At 38.2% G+C, this 20,282-nt stretch overlaps 2 protein-coding genes across 3 annotated transcripts; both read right to left on the minus strand.

Moving 5' to 3' along the window:
* Positions 1-907: 907 nt before the first annotated feature.
* chrdl2 (chordin-like 2) lies at positions 908-9,576 on the minus strand. Of its 2 annotated transcripts, none has more exons than XM_016674375.1 (11): positions 9,270-9,576; positions 8,878-8,990; positions 8,698-8,791; positions 8,461-8,606; positions 6,445-6,538; positions 6,041-6,105; positions 5,123-5,285; positions 4,810-5,004; positions 4,532-4,705; positions 4,006-4,098; positions 908-3,354 (listed from the first exon to the last, which is right to left on the minus strand). In XM_016674375.1, the coding sequence occupies exons 1-11, from the start codon at positions 9,334-9,336 to the stop codon at positions 3,221-3,223; spliced, it is 1,338 nt and encodes a 445-aa protein (XP_016529861.1). In that variant the 5' UTR covers positions 9,337-9,576; the 3' UTR covers positions 908-3,220. The 2 variants fall into 2 exon arrangements, with proteins under 2 accessions (XP_016529861.1, XP_007557630.1); XM_007557568.2 differs by having other exon boundaries at positions 4,816-5,004; positions 9,270-9,571.
* Positions 9,577-11,934: 2,358 nt separating this feature from the next.
* On the minus strand, positions 11,935-17,072 carry spag7 (sperm associated antigen 7). Its single transcript, XM_007557578.2, has 7 exons — positions 16,910-17,072; positions 15,005-15,072; positions 14,831-14,919; positions 14,664-14,748; positions 14,473-14,562; positions 13,046-13,202; positions 11,935-12,942 (listed from the first exon to the last, which is right to left on the minus strand). Exons 1-7 carry the CDS (start codon positions 16,992-16,994, stop codon positions 12,827-12,829), a joined length of 690 nt encoding a protein of 229 aa, XP_007557640.1. The 5' UTR covers positions 16,995-17,072; the 3' UTR covers positions 11,935-12,826.
* Between the last annotated feature and the right edge of the window lie 3,210 nt (positions 17,073-20,282).

Raw genomic sequence — 20,282 nt, forward strand, 5'->3', positions numbered from 1 at the left:
GAGCGCTTTTACTTGACTGGTTTAAAGATGCGACTGTCTTTAATAAATGCACATTTTCTTTTTGTAGACATTTTTGTTGACTCAGTAATGCAATTCCTTATGCATATATATCTCTCTTCCTCAGCCAAAGTTTTAAAGTAAAAAATAATTATTTAATAATGTAAGTGATCCGTTCTCGATCACTTTATTGCAGTAATTCAAGGAATTATTTACCATGGCTTTGTGGTTCTGTTTTGATGTATGCTTTCAAACCAAAACAACAACAGATGAAAGTTATTTAATTGTTTTGTGTGTGTGTAAATGCCGTGACTGTTTTAGTCAAGGTTATCTTACTTTGACGATCTCCTGCCAGCTTGTTTGGTTAGCTCTGGTTTGTTCTCGGCTTAAGATTTCATTTGATGTTTTAACTTCTGTGTGTTTTTCATTTCTGAAGACTTTGTGTTGCAAGCTTCTCGGAGAGCTGCCCACAAGTATGTGTGTGTGTTTTAGTTCAAAATCCCTGTTTGGCTTAGAAAGGAAAAAAAAGAAAAGAAGAATCATGATAAATTAAAATCTTTTGGTTTTAAAAAAAATCATCGAAGCCGTTTTCTGGGCAAAAGAACTGTTCAAATAAATGAGTAATAAGGCGAGGTTAATATGACCCTCATGCCAATGATCTAATAGCTGTGCCTCTCTTGAATGTTTCAACTCAATGTCACCAAAAATATTTCATCTCTACCAAGAACACGGCTTACACAGATCTCCAGAGCTTTGCTTAATAGAAACCTTGAGGCGATAGTGCTGCTAGGCCCTTTGTGCTGCAGCAGACAGAGTGCAGGTCTGTGATGAATCAGCGAGTCTCTGCTAAACACAGCTCTGAGCAAGAGGGCACATCTTGTTTGAAGTGCAAACATACAAGCAGCAGCCATGAGCAGTCAAACACTGTTTTTTAATGGTGTACAATATCAGGCAACACTGTATAGTTCGAAGTCGCGGCGTGAAGTACAAAGTGCGTTCAGATATATCGCCCCACAGGAAAAAATATATATAATTACTGAAGATATGTGAAAGCTGTCAAGGTTTAAAAATAACCCAGATCTTTCTGCTACATAAAAACTGTTTTAACATCAGAGAGAGGGAGGGCTCTCTTACAACCCCTTGCACAGTTTTGTACTTTTTGAAAGCTACACTTAAAAGAAACTTCATGAAAAAAAAAAACATTCAACAGTCAAATACGCACAGCCAGAAACCATTAAATGCATAAACACACACCAAACATAAATTGTTCAGATAGTTTGCTGAAGCAAAATTCCTCTCAAAATCTTAAAATCAATGTAACAGCCTACAATTTACACAAGTCATAAGTAAATCACTACTCCTCTAAACCCGAGGAATCTCCAGAAATCTGTCAAAGGGAATCCTAATTGATGGCCTCTGATAACCACAAAATGTGGTTTCCCTCTTTACAGATTCCTTCTGGTTTTACTTTTGCCTAAAAGTTTCAGATCACCAAACAGATTCCAATATCAGATAATCTGATATTACTCTGGACTTCCAGCGACTGTCGCTTCTCAACAGCGGAGGGTCCAGAACCAGAAACACATAGAACAAGGAGCTGGTCTCTACCAGCGTACTGGTAATGTGAACAGAGTAACACTCTTCTGATTAAACTGCTCAACTCCAGAATGGATATAAAGTAAGGCAGGGAAACTTCTTTCATTGCACTAGCAGGGTTTTAGCTTTTCGTCCTGAGAGTGTATGCTAAGCTAAAGGAGGGGCTAGCGAGCATCAGGCAGGACGAAACATCGAAGATCCTGAAATATGGCCCCCAAAAAAATCTCAATATGCAAGAGTATCTCCAAGTGGAATCATCATGGGGAGATAAATCTCTGAGATTTTTACCTACAAAGTGCTACCAATGGCTGAAGGAAAACACAAAGACAAAACTCATGGCAGCACAGGAATAATAAAGATCAGGTTCTACCGCGTCAGATAGGAACAGAGAGTTCGGCTGTGAAGAGACGCCACTGAACGACATAACAGACTTCTGACCACAGAAGTAAACAGGATATGTCATTACCAAGAGGCTGAAATAGTGCACAAGAACATCTGTGCTAAGTCTGGGCTGAAGGTTTCGCTGTCGAAATGGGAAACACCAACAAGAGTAGCTGAGGATGATAAGTCTGAGGCAGGAGATGGCTAACCAGAAAAGATGCAGAAGAAGAAAACTTAGCAATCCAAAGTGAGAAATCTGAGAAATACCACAAACTGAAAGAGAAAATAGAGAAAGTAATGAACATGACAGGGAAAAAGTATAAGGGACGACAGTGGCAACGGATAGTAGAAGATCATCCCTCAATTGGTGGGTTGCTGGTTTGATTCTGTCATTATGCCCTTGAACACAATGACCACCATCTCCTCTGCTGACGGTGGTCAGAGAGTCCAGTAGCCTCGTCTCTGTCACTGGGAACCAGGGTAGATGTGGCTACTACCCAGTAGCTCACTACCATCAGCATGTGAATGGGTGAATGACTGAAGGTAGTCTGCAGCACTTTGGGGTCCTCTAGATTTGATAACGTGCTATAGAAGTTATCATTTGATGGCCTAAGTGTTGCCAGTGGTCCCGGTCTTGGGAGAATTAAGACCAGAAAACTGGTGTTGCTAAAGGCCCAAACACCAATACAACCAGCCATCACACCAGAGCTGCCACTGCGGACATGTTACGATTGTACAGCCATCATGATCTGTCATCTGTCAAAATCGCCTCAATTCTTACAATTACGTAGGTTTTTTTTCTCTTCCAACACATCAGCATTACATACACAATGCTAGCATTCATTTTATCCCCATGCTAACATCCTGTGCTATTAAAAAACTCACTGCCAGCCGTAACTGCAAAGCGGCATTTTCCATTTTACCTGTCGCTGGTCATAATGTAACGAGCGACAGGTGTATGCAGCTAGTGCAATATGCCTATTGTCATCATGGTTCTAGCTTCAAACCTAATTTATCAAATCTAATAATGTTTAGATTTATTACAAGAATCGTAAACAACCAAGATGGATGTCAACATCACCGCTGTTTGACGATACCAGACAAAAATGGCAAAGATGCATAAAAAACATTAAGAGTAAGAAAGTTCACTTGCATAAATAAAATAAAATAAAACAAGTGCAGCTTGTATGAATAACATGTCATTTGATACACAATTGAGTGTGAATACTGATATCATGAGTGGTTGCTATGGTGAACACAGGCCTTCAGTTTGCTTTGGATTCAAGAACGTCATTATTTCCCGAATGCCGTTTCCACAAATGGTGGTCTGAGAAGCTCTGCTCAGGTTTTCTCCCAACTCTTTAAATTTTGTCCACGTGTCTGAAAAAAAAAGTAAAAAAAAACAACAACAAAAAACATTTAAATTTACTTAAATAAGATAAACACGAACTGAGTAAAATGTGTCAAAATACTTATAGGACACATAAAGCAAGTAAACAGAGAAATATGGTCTCATAATGTGATAATCCACTATTTGGTTTCTAGATGCTTTTCCTTTCTGCCGTTGCCAAAACACAAGCAAGATGATATTCTTAAAATGTGTGAGTCCATTCCTCCCGTCTTTTGTGGGTGGATTTGCTCATGAATCCGGATCAGCTGGATCTATTTGTAAAAATCAAATGCTGAAGCTCTAAAGCTTTTCAGCATCAGGATTCCTGGTTTTGGTTTTCGACTCCTCGTCTCATCTCGGCATCAACAAGTCAACAGTATCTGCATGCTGACTGGTTATTTGGAAGCAACCCAGGAAAAGCACAAGATTTGTATCTGAAGTTTTATAGAAGATGTTAAGAAGTGTTTGTGTGTAGACAGGGATGCTGATAAATGTACCACTAATTACTTTGATATATTCTTGGTGGATGTACTGAAATTTTAGGTTGGATTCTTATCCAACCTATAATTATTATTGAAAAATATGCTGCTGCAATAAAATGTGAATGTATTTAAAAGCATAAATAACAGAAGAACACAAACCTTCATCGAGAGCGGTAAGAAGAGTGTAATTTTCCGGATGATCTGTGATGTCTTTCCTTTGAACGTCGCCAATCTCCATTATTTGTAAAGTACCTAGACCAGGACATTGGACATGTTTAAACATGTCAAACAAACTTGAGCAAAAACAAAATGCAGTTTTCAAATGATGATGATGATGATTTGTTTCATGTATTCACTTCATTCATCCCTCAAGTTGATTTTTATGCATTTCCCCTTCCTTTTGATGATATCATCACTTGACTTGAAAACTACTTTTGAATGTACTCAGGTTCTCTGGCATTAAAATGGGCTCAATCTGAAACGGTTAACTCGATCAAAAAAGCAACAAGAGAATAAGAAGCAAATACTTTTTCCCACAACATTCGTATTGACAAGTTCTTTACCAGCTTTTTCTGTCAAGTGAAAACAAAATCTTTGAATAAACACACACAGTTTAATACAATCCTGTCTTCTGACTTTCACAGACATATTTTTTTAAATGTATTTTTTTTCTAGTCCACAATACCTTCTGCTGTGTTCCAGGCTTGCACTTCAATCTCAGCAGTGCTTTGTCTTTGAGCAGCGATGATTCTAACCGTGTTGGGAGAATCAACTTTCAAGACTCGTTCTACTTTATACACCAAAAGGTTGTTTTTATACCCAGGGTAGCACTGGGTCTGGTTCATTTCAGCTTTTCTCTCTGCAGAGGAAAAAAAAAAAAACACAGAGAAAGAGATTTAAAGGATAAAATGTTGCCATGGTTATCGGTGCAGTCACCTCGTCGTGCCTGTGAGTCACATGTACCTTTACCTGGACAAGTCTTGCAGCATTTACCAGCCAATTTTATTGGATGCTGGCACGGATACTGGCCCGGACACGTGATGCGCTTGCAGTCTTGGAGGCCATCGATGCATGTGCAAACGATGCATTCCAGGACCTTCCCCAAAACTGGATGCCACATGTCTCCATGAGAGTACGTCTTGCCATTGTATAAACACACTGAGACAAATAGGAAACATGTGAGGCGCATACGGGAACAATCGTAAACGTGTGAGGAACGTGCCAACAAATTCAAACGGCTACATACTATCTTTGTGTTTGCGCATAAAAGCCTCACCTCGCTGGTGTTTCCTCTGCAGTAAAATCCTCACCGTGGTCTCCGGGGCCCCTCTGAGGTTGAGCCTGCTGAGGCTCAGAGCCCTGGCAGAGGCCTTCATCCTGGTGGCACGGTCCGACCTCACCCTGCTCTGCTCGCCAGAACACTGGTCGACTGAATGCCTCTGTTGTGAATGCAGACATAATAAAAAACACTTGGTCATCTATTCAGCTGTTGGCTCGGCTTGCTTTTTTCCCCTCTATCTGACCGATAGCTGCGGGAGCGTCACATCATGTCCTAAATCATAAAAAGCTGACATCTCATCGCTTTTCCGGCTATTTTAAAAGGAAGAAGCGTTGGCAGTAAGGGTAGTCGCTGTTGCCAAACGGTCTGTGGAAGTTGAAGGGGGAAAAATTGAAATCTTTGCTTTTTAATCACTGGATCAAACCCAATACCTCAAAACATAATCTGAAAAGTAGAAACCGATAAAAACACAGAGGATCCTCGTCAGGAACTAAATGTTCTTTTTTTATTAAACTGCATCTTTCATTCCATCTGTAGTTCCAGCTTTTTTATATGTTATCACGTTACAACTATTTACCTTTTGGGTATTTTTAGCTCATCTTGTGAGATAGAAAAACACAAAGAAGAGCATAATGATGCAGCAGAAAGAAAGTGACGTTAAAATGTATTTTATAAATAAAAAATATGATGTTCATATGTAAACAGCCGCCTTAAGTCTGATACACCGGTCCGGTTCACGTCGGTGTGATAGAGTCTCAGCTCATCTGTGAAAGCCTCCGGGGTTTCATGTTTCACTTTCCTTCCACTTCACAGTTCATCCAACACACGTCTTTTTGTGTTGGCCTATCTAACCTACATGATGTATTTGTTGATGAGACGATTAAAATGTGAAAAAGTCTAAGATACGATACGTACGACGCCTCTGTTCAGCTGATGGGTTCCATCCTCGGTGGACGATGAGCCGCTGCTGCTGCTGTGGTCTGAGAAGAAAAACGTAATTTAAGTTTGAAACGACGTTCATTCAGATTGAAATATTTTTTATTCCTGCTGGTCCATTCCAAGTATTTTTTTCCATGTATGCTTTGTAGTAGATGCATGATTAATTTTTACCATATAGTGCAGCTTTTCTTTACTTTCCGTTATTATGCACTCCTTTTGTTCAACACCAGTTTATTGTTCAATACTAAAGAACTTGAATTTTACAATCAAAAATCAGAAATATAATTCTCCCTGTCTTAATGTTACACCTAGATACTTTTAAAGATGAAAACAGAAATAAAAAGTGCATTTTTTTTATTCGACTGGAGGAGTTTGGCTACCTTTACACACCGAACAGCAGGAATCTGGGAGAGAAACTGGTGAAGGACAGGTGACAGGTTGGCATGTTTTCAGAGCGCAGAAGATGTTTCCATTCTGTGAAAAGAAAAGAGAAGAAGAGAAAAGAAAAGGAGAGAGAAGAAGAGAAAGGAAAAGAAAAAGAGAAAAGGAAAGAGAAGAAGAGGAAAGAAAATAATAGAAAAGAGGAGAAAAGAAAAGGAAAATGAAGACGAGAAAAGAAAAGGAAAGAAGAAGAGAAAAGAAAAGGAAAGAGAAGAGGAGAACAGAAAATAAAAGAAGAAAAGAAAAGGAAAGAGAAGAAGAGAAAAGGGAAGAAAAGAAAAGGAAAATGAAGACGAGAAAAGAAAATGAAAGAGAAGAGGAGAACAGAAAATAAAAGAAGAGAAAAGAAAAGGAAAGAGAAGAAAAGGGAAGAAAAGAAAAAGAAAGAACAGAAAGGGAAGAGAAGAAAAAGGAGAAAAGGAAATAGAAGAAGAGAAAAGAAGAGAAAAGAAATGAAAAGAAAAGGGAAGAAAAGATAAAGAAAGAACAGAAAGGGAAGAGAAGAAAAGGAAGGAGAAAAGAAAATAGAAGAAGAGAAAAGAAAAGAAAAGAAGAGAAGAGAAAAGAATCATCACCAAAGTGTCCAACTTTGAAATAACCATCATAACCTGATTTTTTTTCCCATTTAGTAACATGAAGCATATTGCATAAAACAAAAGAAACATGATCTATGTGCAGTTTGGTTGTGGCAAAGACAAAACTGCCATTGAGAAATCCAACAGATGGAGGAAATGTGACACAGTTTCTCTGTTGTACAAAAAACATGACTTGAAGCTGTTGGTGTTGAGTTTATGGTTGCACATTTTCAGATTCATTAACTTCTCACATCAGGTGGCCTCGCAAAGAGCACCACATCGAGTTCGGCTTTGGCTGCACTTCTCTGCTTTTCCTCTGGTGATCACAACCGAGCGCGGCTACAGTGAGATGTTTTCACCTTCTGCATGCTGTTAATGTGATTTCACAATGTGCCTCCACTTGCAGTGCGCAGCATTAGCAATGGCGGGCACAGATGGCGGTGGGAAAAAATACAATTGCAACCACATAAAAAGAAACAGTGTGCAAAATTAAAGTTGTTCCGCACAGTTTCACATCACGTTCTACATTTTAACCACCTGAGCATAAATGACTTAGAAATAGTGGCAGTGCAGAGATCTCAGCAGTATGATGATTCTTGTGTCAAAAATGGATATTACAGCTCATTTACTTGCAGTTTTTAGTTTACTCTACAATGCCTTCTTTATTTGTTGATACATCTGGTTAAAAAAAAATCATCTCAGGGCATTTTACAGACACAGACACATTTTACAGTATGTTTCAATATTGTTGTTTCAACTTTTGAATAACTTGTTTTTGGTTGTTAAGGACAGCAGCTTTGTCCATGTAGACATTTACTGACCAATTCGAAAAGAAACAGGCCCACAGAATCATGACTCCTCCACCGTACAGTGGAGTTAAGAAGCTTCTCGACGCATCGATCCTTTGAATCACTTCAAGCCGAACTTCGATCCTGAGTGATTCACAACTTCAAAAAAGCAAAATATAAAAAAGCAAAATATAAAAATCCCCATTGAGCGAGATTTTAAATAGATTCAACGGATTGAAGTTAATCTCTGTCTATGACTGGATTCATTTGATCACATATTTCTAGATATGAATTGGATCATGTGTTTTTTTTTAATAATACAAAAGGGAAGATTAATTTTTAATGCTCTATCTACATCTTTACCAGTAGTGCTACATGAATAACTGCAGCTTCTTCACTGCACTTTCCCATATTCCCCTTTGAAGAGGAAATAACTAACATAACTGGGCTTATGTTTCCACGGGGACCTGAAAATGCTGCTGGATGTTTTCCTCTATAATTACTTTTTATTGTCTTTTTACATGTATATCCTTTAACCAGAACATTAAAAATAAAAATCTTGATGACTCTCCTAGACTTGGATGGAACTTACTGAGCATGTGCACATGACGCACTGATTGCTCTGCCTGGATGAAAAGAGGCTCTGGATGGTGAAGGTCTCCCCTGGCTGATAGACAGTCCCGTTGTGGCTGCAGGTTTTGACTGGCGCCCTCAGCCCTGCGGGGATCCTGGGCTCATCTGAGGAGGAAGGGGGAGGAGGACACGTCACACACATGCACCGTCACTGCGCTTCTCTCTGGCGCCCGGAGGTGCCAACGCCGGAGCATACCTGTGCACCTTGGACAACACCGCTGAGGCTCTGTCACGGGGTTCTCACACGCCAGCGCAGGACACTTGATAGTGTTGCACTTCACATGGCCTGTCTGAGGGAAGAAGTGACATGTTTAAAAGCACCTTCATCCACCCACCGTCCTTTACGGACCGAATCCCCCTTGTTTGGGAAAAGTACCTCTGTGCAGACGCAGCGCATGCAGAACATGTATCCAAAAGGCTCCAGATAGGGATGCCAGCTGTCTCCTGGTCTGTAGGTTTTGTCTTTAAAAGTACAAACCACTCCGGAGCCTGAGTGTCACAAATAAACCATCAACATTTTCCCTCAAAACGGAAATCTCGTCACGATTTTGTTTTTTCGCAATTAAAACAAACACTGTTTATTGTTATTGTTGAACTTTTATGACAGAATAGGTTTAACAAAACACCATATGTGTGGTTCAGATCAGAGAGCTGCGACACAATCCGAGCGGAGCCCCACTTTTTGTCTCTTTCCTCCCATTTTAAGAGCCTCCGCGCGTCTGATCGGGATAAAAAAGATAAAAAGTCATCAACAGAATCGGCTCCTACCTCTCCGAGGTTTCAGCTCCGCGGATGGAAACCACATGATGAAAAAGAACAAAAACATAGGCTTCATTTTTTTCCCCACATGTGCGTGACTGAGTCTTCAGTGCACAATACATGTGCGTTTCAGTGAGACGTAAAAAAAACAAAACTGCAGGACAGTGTGAAACAAAGATTTAGAGGAAGAACGAAAAAGGGGGGAAAAAAATCCAATATTTGTCTAGGTTATTCTATGGCGCCTTCTTCAGGAGGCAAATTGTGATGACAGTGGAGTGAACATCAGGATTGTGCAGGCAAAGTCCAAATAGGGAAAGCAGCAATGTTTATATAAAGAACTGTTTACCATTTTGTTGCTCTCGGTGGAAATGTTTGGGGCTTTGAAAACATTCATATTCGCCAGGTGAAGCTAAAATAAGAGGTTACGGGTGATGACAAACTAAGAGCTACACTGGGAGCCAAAAGAACAGGTGTTCTAACTATCTGTGCTACCCATTAAACCGTCCTACCTTGTGGTAGTGCGCATGCGTACATCGATGCTACGTCACATACTGCTTACCCAGCAGATACATCCTACCTGCGCATTAGCACTGACAGATAGACATAGCTACGGAAGAGGATTAGGGCCATTGGAAAAAAAAAATCAAACTTTAATTTCAGAATTCTGAGAAACAAGTAAAAATTCTGAAATTAAAGTTATAATTTTATTTTATGTTTTTTCCAGTGGCCCTAATCCTCTTCCGTACATAGCTATCTATCCATGTTATGGTAGGACAATCTGACGAGAAGCAGCTTTGCGCATGCGTGATTCATTTCCAATGTGGACAGAATGGGGTTCAGCTCTTTTCAATTCAAATTTACAGCACATTAAACAGTGCTACATGAGGAAAAACAGAGAAACTGTTGTTTTGTGCACAGGTTTCATTTCTTTTGTATCTTTATTTAAAGACGGTAAAAAAAAGTTCCTGTCATAATTCAGAAACCTACCTTGCATTTCTGCGACTAAAGCAAGAAAAACATAAAAACTTTTGTTCCTTAATTTATTATCCAACAGAAAAATGTTGCAAAAATGAATGAGAGCTCATAGCCGGAAATGACTATATTCAACAGCTCTTCTTTTGGGTCAGCGTAAAGTGAAACGTGTATTTTGAGTATTAAAATATCAGTTTGTTATTTGGCTTTTGATGGTTCCATTTACGTATTTACCTGCGGAAAACTGATGGAACAGGAGCTTTTATTTCAGAAATCTTCCTGTTTTGTCTGAAACTCGTGGTTGTAATCAGAAAACTTGTTCTGAAAAGAGTGAAGGGATTATTTAAGTCCACAAGGGGGCGTCCTGAACTGTCTCTCACTGAAGACCGAGCATGAAAGAGAATTGTTTTAATATGACACAGAAAATGTACATTTTGACACTATTTGTGGCTTATGATGGTGTAAAAATATAGTAAATAAGCTTTTTGCTTGCTTATATTTTTTATTGTTCAATAGACTGAGAGACTGCTGATTTTTTCCCCTCCATGTATGGGAAGTACTGTGCTGCCATGACGCTGTGGCATAATTCAGGATCACAGCTGACAGAAAGTTCTTAGGGGCTGTAGCCACACTGAGCTGTTGTCTTGCATGTTAATACACAGTTTGATCACCATGTTGTTTTATGCAACTACTGCACATTATCAGTTCAGCTTTACTGCTATTTTAACTTGATTTTTATTTTTTTCAAAACACATTAGAGAAAATTGAAAAAAGGAGGAAAATTCTGTTTTTATATTTTGCAATTTTACAACTTTTATAAAAGTAAATGGATCACAGTAAAGTAAGGGACTTGAAAGATAATAAATATGGTTGAAACAAGCTGATTTTTTGACAGAAAAGCGGATCTGACTGCTGGTTTCGCTGAAGGCCGAGCGTCTGTTTCTGTGGAGATCACCGTTGAAGTTGGTAATGAACTGAACAGATCTGGATTCTCACCAATAAATAGTTTATTTAGTTCAGAAACATCAAAACATGATGTTAAAACGTCATGATTTACATTTAAATTAAATCCAAGCTGAACATTTAACTAAGAATTATATGGACTTATATTTGCATAAATTAATCAAAGATAAAGAAAAATAAAATGTTCTTTACAAAACTTTATTGTACATGTTTAAATAAGCAATTTATGAATACATTTATATTATTTAATATCGGATGAAAAAACAGATCCATGGACAGTGAAGAGTTTTAATAAACAAATGACATACTTAAATAATTATTACATAAGTTATTGTCATTTGACTCTCTTCACTCTCCATAAGAGTCAGGACATACTGGAGCTGCAGTTTGGTATTAAGCTTTGAAAATATAAAAAGCAAGTTTATCCCTCCTATACTGTAGTTTTGGGGTTAAAAACTATACACATTTTGAAAACTTAAGAAAAAATCTTCAGTCCTACATTATAAAAAGTAACTTTTGCTGTTTCTCTAAATTATTCTAAAAATATATTAGGGATAGATTATGAATAAAACGTATAGTGCTGTAACAGTGCACTTAGGATCCAGTAGTGCAAATCTTTTATTCTGCAATATATTTCACACAGCATGTTTTTAATGTAGTTCTAAAGCATACTGGTGTATTAAAAAGCTAAAAAATAAGAAGTGTGCCAGGAGTGTACAAAAGTAAAGGTAACACAAAGTTGTAACCAGCATTTATTAACACACATGGAAACAAAACAAGGTTATCCTGTTTAAAAAGACATAATGACGCCACGTTATTCCTCCTTGGTTCAAAGTCTGTTGATGATTAAATAAATCTTAACACTAAAAGGAGTTTTGTATCTTTACTCCATTTTAGTGGTACGACACCTGTTGCCTGACTTAAAATGAAAAAAAGAAAAAAAAATTAAACTAACACGCTCAAGTCAGTGCCGATGTGTAGAAACAAAGCAAAAATCACATTTAAAAATTCAGATAAAACTGGCTTACTCCTGTGATGGACACATTTAGCAAGGTTTAACCTTTCAAAGTAAAAAAAAAAAAAGATCGACCCTTAATTAAAAACTAACTGACAAGAAGCTGGTAAAGAGGTAAAGTTTGCTTCTACATACACTGGGGATTTTTAAACATTATCGATGGAAATCTGCAGCTGCAACTTGCTAAAAATACAGCCAAGGTACAAAATTAGCAGTGATATTAAGCAGTAAAACTTTTCCTAACATTTTTTAAAAATATGCAGCTGCATCAAAATTATAATTAAGCAACAAAAGATTTTATTTAAAGATGATCTATCGTCATGTTTCTCTGAATGACAAGACACTTTCCAAACAATTGACTCATACTGTTACGGTTTAAAATGGCATGTGGCATCCGACGACTAACAGAACATGGCAGGAAGATGTTCAAATAATCCTAAATATCGTCCACTGGGCAGGCTTTCAGGTCACAGTGATGTTCATACAGACGTAAAGCCTGGCCAGTCAACAAGCTATACTTTTAAATCCTAAAGTACGGGAAACTGCATCAACAGAAGAATCGAACTGCGCACACAAAATGACACACGCATCCGCACACGGCAGCAACAGCGGGAACTCAGAAACTGCTGCTCTGTGCCCCCGTGTCGTCTTCGCGCTTCTGCCGCTTCTTCGCTCGGATTTCGTTCATGGCTTCCTCTATGGAGCGCGTGTCCCTCTTGTTGGCCACCGGCACTGCCGACAGAGAGAGGGAGACAAACAACCGCAGCGTGAATACGGAGAAGGATTCACAGCTGAAGTATCTACCCGTTTTACGTGCGGCGGCGGAAGTCCTCACCACAGCCGTAACTCCGGTTCGCCTCCAGCGTGTGAGCTGCGTCTTTAGCAGCCGAGGTGCCTATCAGGTGACTGTACTTGTCTCTGTAGTTGGAGTTGGGACATGCTTGTGTCTTTTCTGTCTGAGTGGATGCTGCTTCTTCTAGTGCAGCCTGTTCCTGTGAGGGGGAGAAAACAGGAAATTAATTCGGGGAAAAAATAAAATAAAAGGTGGAAGGTATTCGACAGAGTGTCTTTTAAAAAATTAAACCACTTAAATTTTACTGATTAAAGGTACGTTGGAGTAAAATGAGCATCGTTCTCTTATTCTATGAACGACTGACAACATGTCTCTGAAATTCCAAGCAAAAATTCAGTATTTATTTGCAGAAAATGAGAAGTGGTCAAAATCATGAAAAAGATCCAGTGTTTTCAGACCTCAAATAATGCAAAGAAAACAAGTTCATATTCATTTAGAAACAACAACACTAATGTTTTAACTCAGTTCAGAAATCAATATTTGATAGAATAACCAGGTTTTCAATGGGGTTCAGTGCAGTGGACTCTTCATCTTTCCAGGACTGTACGTCTAACCTTTTCACTATAAAAACAAATGTTTGTGAACTTTTAGTTTTAGGCCAAGAAATTGGTTTTAAAAATGCTTCAAGAAGAATAAACTGAAAAAGTTTGCTAAGCGTTTGTACCAACGCTGCAGCCTCAGTAAAAATGTGCAGAATCATTTCTGTGCAATCTGTGGATTGTCACAGATTCTCACTTGGATTTAAACTGCACAACAGATCCGTCAGCGTTTTGAACAAGAACTATGGAAAATGCTAGAACAGCTCAATAAAAAGCATAAATGTCTCTGTAAAACAAACAGGTGCAGAGTATTGGGGAGCATCTGGTTTCCAGTCACAACCTCGTAATTATAGGTAATTTAGAAAAACAGATTCAGTATAGACAATACTGGGATATGCTGACGGCACAGATCAGATTTACAATATTAAACTTGATGACGATTGACAGAACAGAAGAACGTCATCAAAGATAACACACAGCTTTTTTTTTTGTAGGTGTAGAGATCAGATACTGTGTCTGTATCAGACATTTGTCCAAATCAGATACAACAATGATATTTCTTGTTTGTCCATTTATTAAAACAACATCATTTCTAATATTTATTTACCCAAAACTTCAAATAAAGGTCAGAACAAAGAGTTTAAGCTACATATATCTTGACAGCAGGTCTCTAAAAACCCCATTCAGTTTGTTGGTATTTTATTGCATGTTGTGGTAAAACGTCAACATTCTTTCTGTAAAAGTTGCAATAACTCACCACCAACTGGTCTGAGGAATAAGAATACACTTCAACAAAATATAGCATTTGATTTCTAAGTGCGCTGATATCACCTGATGCATTATTTCATTGTTTTAATCCCACAGACTTACTTTTAGTCTGCGTCGCTGTTCTGCCAGCTGCGGATCCCACTGTTCTCCTTTGCGATACGCCTCCAGCTCTTCGTCCGACGGAGCGAACTCCTGAGTTCAACAATCACATTTCTCCTGCATCAGCCGCTAAATTAAGCACTGAGAGTTTGTTTTGAAAATCCAACAATTTGGAAAGGGCAAAGACCCGATACCTTCTTGAACAGCATGACGTAGCGACTCTCCTCATCCTCTCCGAAAGAAAACGAAGTGAGACCAGCCACCTCTGCAACATCGTGCCTATGAAAACACACAATGAGTTTGTTATCAATACACCCGAAAGGGCCGAGACTGCGCCAAAAATAAAATAATGACTTCTTACAGTATACTCCTTTCAATTTTTCCCATAGGGTTGTATTTTCTTTTTTGTTGTGAGCTGTCTTGGATGAAATCCGACACCTCTTTCTCCATCTAGATTTAAGGTGATAAATAATCATGCTGTGAAACGGCGACGTATGAGGATTAGAAAAACATTTCTTTTACTTGAAGGTCTCACCTTCTTCCTAAACTCTGCTTTCTTTCTTTTCTCCAATTCTTCCATCTTCTTTAGTCTTGCAGCTTGCTCTTTAAGACAAAAAAAAAGTTTTTTTTATGGAGGTATAGAGGACAGTCTTGTAGCTTTTGCTCGGACAGCTAACTGGAACGAATTAAGCCACAACACTTAGATCCTCCAACAAGGTTTCTCCCAGAAAACTTGCTAAGCCCGGTGGTTGGGTGCCAGGGCAGTCATTCATCTAGCGGCCCGTTGCGTTTTTCAATTAAAAAATGCTTAAAGTTGACAGGAAATTTTTAAATATCACTTGATAATTATGTGTTATTGAAAGATTAATACCTGAACACCAAGTATAAAGACTTAAAAAATGCAAACATTTAAAAAAGACTAAGATAATGCTTAGCCTGGTGGAGGCACAAATGAAGCCTGGTGGCCCGCCAGGGGAAAACCCTCCGAAAACCCTCCTGCTTCAATCTTTAAAAAATATATTTCAACTGACACAAATTTTAAATATTAAATCCAAGATGTAGAGTTTCTGATATTTTATTTGTAATGTACATTCTTTCATGTAACGCTACATCATGACATGTCACTATGTCTGGAGAAAAATGTTTTAATACATTAGCTTCACCAAATACCTTCAGGTTTACCAACGCTAGTTGATTTATTGTTTAACACACACTATAGTTGCAAATAAATACAAAAGAAAGTTTAAAATCAATCAAAATTTTCCGGTCAGTTTTTGTTCCAGACTTTGACGACGTACTGTGCAGTCGCACTTCAACGTTGAAAAAAAGTGAACAAGTGGAGGACGAGAGTACGTGTCAAGCCTACAAAATAAAATAAAATAAATTCAGGAAAGACCTCGCACAGGATCGATTTTTTTCCCCCCCAGAAAAGATGTGTGTTAGAAATCCCACTGCTGGTGTTAACGCCTTATTATTTATGTACTGTTTGACTGTGCCGTTTAAAAATAAAAAATTAGACCCACATTTCATGTGAATGGCTTGCAACACCGTACCTGATCAAACAAATGTTGACTTCTCTCTATTTACAACAACTTTCACAGTGAACACGACAATTTATACCTAAATAAATATTTTTGTGCCCTTCAATTCCTGGAACTTCAATCCATATTAAACTAATTATGTGATGATTTAAAAAAAATCCCAATAAATCAATAATTTGTGAATTACTAAAACATATCTCAAATTATAATATTAATTAAATAAAATAAACCCATAAATAATGAAATAATTACAGGTGAAATTAATAAAATAAGTTAAAATAGTTAACTAAAAATTGAAAGATAAACATAATTCTATGATGTTTTTATTCTATAACAGATTGAAATGAATTGGGATTTAATAAAAATATTTGGATTATTCTATTTAATGTATGCATTCAAGTTTTATTTTATACTTTTAACATATTTATTTCCAAATTATTTGTAAGATTATCAGGCTTCTGGCCTTCATTAGTGCAAGGGCTTTGTAAATGTTTCATATTTATTTAGCCATTTCTAATAGTTTAACTATTAATAGATCATCTCTTGTCAGGGAGGAAATGTAGCAGAATTAAAGCGCAGATAAAAGGATATGAATTTGAGGAAGATGTCATTTATTTTTAAGGACCCACATGAACAGTGTGGTGTTTGTTTACAGTGCCGCAGCAGCAGAACCCTGGGTCCAGATGCTACAGACTCAAATGATAAGCTGAGGCGGTGCCACGCTCGGGTCAGCACAGCTTACATGAAACTGAAAGCTCAAATGTCCATTAGTAGCAAAACAAATGCCCCCTTAGCATGTCCTTTGGTTTTAGACCTCCACAAGCGCCCGCTTTTAGGCGCCATTTCCCCACTTCACGCAAAGATGAAGCGAGTCCTTTTCTAAACAGCATGCCGCGTACCTCGAGCCTTTCGTCGGCTTTCTTGGTCGCCGACTGTAGGAGGTTTCTCCATCGAGTTTAAGATAGAACCAAGGAGGTCCGCCATCTTGCAATGATAAACCTCTTCTCCAGCCGAACACGGTGCGCATGCGTGTTAGGGCTTCGTATTCTTCTCTGTAGAGAAAATCTGCATTCAAACAATGTGCTGCCACCACGTCCCAAAGGGCTGTAGTGCTGCTGCAGTGAAAGCCGAGCTAAACATATTTATTGATTTAAGGTCGTGGTTCCCTCCTGTCCATATTCTGTTTGAGATTACAACAAATACACACACAAGTAAACACATTAATGTGACGAGAATACAAGTTGTACAAAACAAGCTCAATCTGAACCTTATTAGCACTTAATTGTAAAAATCACCCCAAGACACTCAACAAATAATAGAAAGAACTAAAGATTTTAAAATATCTTTGCGGTTAATCCCACATTTTTTTATTTTTCAGGTTGTTGAAGATTTAAAGCAATGACTTAGGTCAGTTTTGGATAGAAAATAAGACAGGCATTTAAAGATAATGAATGAATTGTAAAAATATAAATTGCTTGTTGGTATGGTTCCACTGATATTTTAACAGTTTGTCTTCGAGCTCAAAGTCTTTGAGGTTGGAGAGTCTCTTGGCCTAATCTTTAACTTCTAGATTTTTGATCAGATTTAAGTGTGGTTCTGGCTCGGCCTCTTCCTGTCAGAACGAGCGCGCTGGAATGTTGAATCTGCCACAGGAATGAATAATTTAAAGCACAAGTGTGTATATACAATCATATTTCTTCTCACTCTTCATAAGTAAAGTTGTGTTGTGTTTGTCAGAAAATAAATATTTTGCACAAAGTCAATGCAAGTTTACACAAATTTAGCTGTTCAGGCTATTCTCCTGTGGCCATTTGCCTTGTATCATATTGTCTCATATTTCCCATTTTGAAGAGTGCATAAGAGAATTGGGCTGCTGTGATATGTCAGATATAAACCCAAGAGATACACAAAGTTGTTAAATACTAATTTTAGTTTATAGACACTCTGATAAGTCAAAAGAATTGATGTACATTTTTAAATGACAACATTCACTAAATAAATCTTAGATTTAAGAAAAAAAATCCAGTGTGAGAATATGTTGCTGCAATTGTTTTAAATTTATGAAGTAAAAGCTGATTATAATTTCTTAAAATGTGGTAGTGTGTGAATAATCTCTTGGCTTTCACTGATGCAGACAGAAGACAGGATAAACATGCAAATAAACATTTTTACGTAAGCAACAGGGGGGCAAGCTTCACAATCGTGTGTGCATGTGTTCATACCTTTTTATTGTTAAGGTAACAATTCTCCCTTGCGTCACTGGGGCATGTTTTGTGAAGCGTGATTGTGGTTTCACAGCATCAGCAATAACTGAGAACTAGAGCCATATTCAGATGTGGAGAGAGGCCTGGATGAGCAGAAGGCCAGGCTGTGAAAACACAGACAGCGCCCCGACCTGCACTGCTAAACAAACATCTCCTGGAAATTCAACTTTTGCTCTGCTGTGATCCACTCCTCAGTTCAACCAAAGTATTACGTGTAAGTATAATTTGACACAACAAACCCCTTTTTATTTCAGCAGATGTTGAAAGCTAAAAAATCTGCTCAATGAATTCTGAGAACTTTGGAAACGTAACTCGTGATTTTTGCGTGTTGGGTAACATGACAGCCGTGACCTCCACGCCCCAGACATCTTTCAGTGATGCTCTTGTTGTGATTTGGACAGACAGGACGGACTCCTCCCCCCCGTCGTGCTTGAAATGCTGTATAAATGCAGCATCAGTGTGTCACCAGCAGTCTGAACGTTAATTGGCGCCCAAACATGAAAGGACTGAGCTTGGTTCTCCTCGTTCTTCTCCTGATGTTCGCGACTGCGGAGGGTGAGCAATGGATGAATATGTTTTGCTACGTTGTAAAGCCAAAATAAAGCAATTTATATTGGCAGTCTCACCTGTTTGTGTTGCTCCGATATTAATCATTTTAAATGTGACAATTAAAAAAAAAAAGATGACTTAATTTCTAATGGAAGGGATGATTCTTCTTTCACGTTTGTCATCAGGAGAAGATCCAGAGATGCAGTATTGGACCTGTGGGTACAGAGGACTCTGCAGACGGTTCTGCTATGCCCAAGAGTATATTGTTGGACACCATGGTTGTCCTCGAAGATACAGGTAAAGTTTAGGATTACTCTCTGAAGAAAGCACTATGTGAAGGTGTAAGAAGAGCTAAAGTTTTGACTTTTTGTTTTGTTCCAGGTGTTGTGCTGTGCGTTCATAGCACTCTGATGATGGTCCAGAGATGCCGACGTGATGCTAGGATTCAAACCTCTGGAATATTCTGCAGAGATGGCCGATTTGCTGCTTCACATCAGCCCACTTTGGTATCCAATAAAGTTGGATCCATCATAAGAGTTTCTGTAGTGGGTAGAATAGGTACACCACACTTTTACGCTGCCCTGACTGGAATTGTCTAGCTTATTTGCTTTGCTGCCAATAAATGCATTAAAATAAACATACTGATGTTTTCGTTTACTACCATTGTCTGAGCTACACCCCACTTTGGTGCGCTTCTTTGAAATAACAGTGTGGAAAGCAGTCTGAGTTGGGTCTGGCATGCTTTCGCTGGTTGCCGTGCTGACAGGAGACAATAATGGTCAAGTGACTGACCCAAATAGCTGGGATGGAGCACAGCTTTTGGGAATGAAGTGTTATGTCTCTCATCTGTGTTTATGTTGTTTCACCGTTCATTCGGTCTGTCTGTCTGGACAACGCTGGTGGGAAACAGACGGACAGCGCTACAATACACCAGTCAGGACTGCGATGCAGATTCATTGTCGTTTTGTCTGCGCCGTGTTGAATCATCCTCAGAGGTCAAATGTCTCTGAGGATGGTTTTTGGATTTTCACTATTATTCTCTTATATATATATATATATATTTAACTCATATTCATAACATGCCCTAACTGGTTTGAGAATGAGTCGGTGTAAGCACATACATTGAAAATATGACCAGGTTGCTTAAAACATAAAAGCAACAATTATTCCTACTTTTTCCAATGTAACGTGTTTACTGCCACAGATATTCACATATTTATTTTGAGATTTGTCAAATTTGAAGTGAATAGCATCTCACCAAATCTCCAACCAATTTTAATGAAATGAAATGTTAAGACGCTTTCAGAATAAAAAAAAATATATATAAGGTTCAATAAGTTATATATTTCTACATAAAATCATAAGGCGTCACTTAAACCTATACACCAATTTATTTTGGTAGCTATTTAAAAAAAAAAAACATATTTCCCCATAATATACTTTAATAGTACTTTTAATT

Source organism: Poecilia formosa, unplaced genomic scaffold, assembly GCF_000485575.1.
Source record: "Poecilia formosa unplaced genomic scaffold, Poecilia_formosa-5.1.2 Scaffold3, whole genome shotgun sequence".
Taxonomy (NCBI): domain Eukaryota; kingdom Metazoa; phylum Chordata; class Actinopteri; order Cyprinodontiformes; family Poeciliidae; genus Poecilia; species Poecilia formosa.

Excerpts from the sequence above, each read along its gene's own strand:
- spag7 (XM_007557578.2), bottom strand. The coding sequence starts at position 16,994 with ATGGCGGACCTCCTTGGTTCTATCTTAAACTCGATGGAGAAACCTCCT. Across the intron at positions 15,073-16,909 it reads AAGCCGACGAAAGGCTCGAG|AGCAAGCTGCAAGACTAAAG; the intron begins GTACGCGGCATG and ends TTTGTCTTAAAG. Across the intron at positions 12,943-13,045 it reads GAACCGGAGTTACGGCTGTG|TGCCGGTGGCCAACAAGAGG; the intron begins GTGAGGACTTCC and ends CTCTGTCGGCAG.
- chrdl2 (XM_016674375.1), bottom strand. The coding sequence starts at position 9,336 with ATGAAGCCTATGTTTTTGTTCTTTTTCATCATGTGGTTTCCATCCGCG. Across the intron at positions 8,991-9,269 it reads GGAGCTGAAACCTCGGAGAG|GCTCCGGAGTGGTTTGTACT; the intron begins GTAGGAGCCGAT and ends TGTGACACTCAG. Across the intron at positions 4,099-4,531 it reads AGCCTGGAACACAGCAGAAG|GTACTTTACAAATAATGGAG; the intron begins GTATTGTGGACT and ends GTCCTGGTCTAG.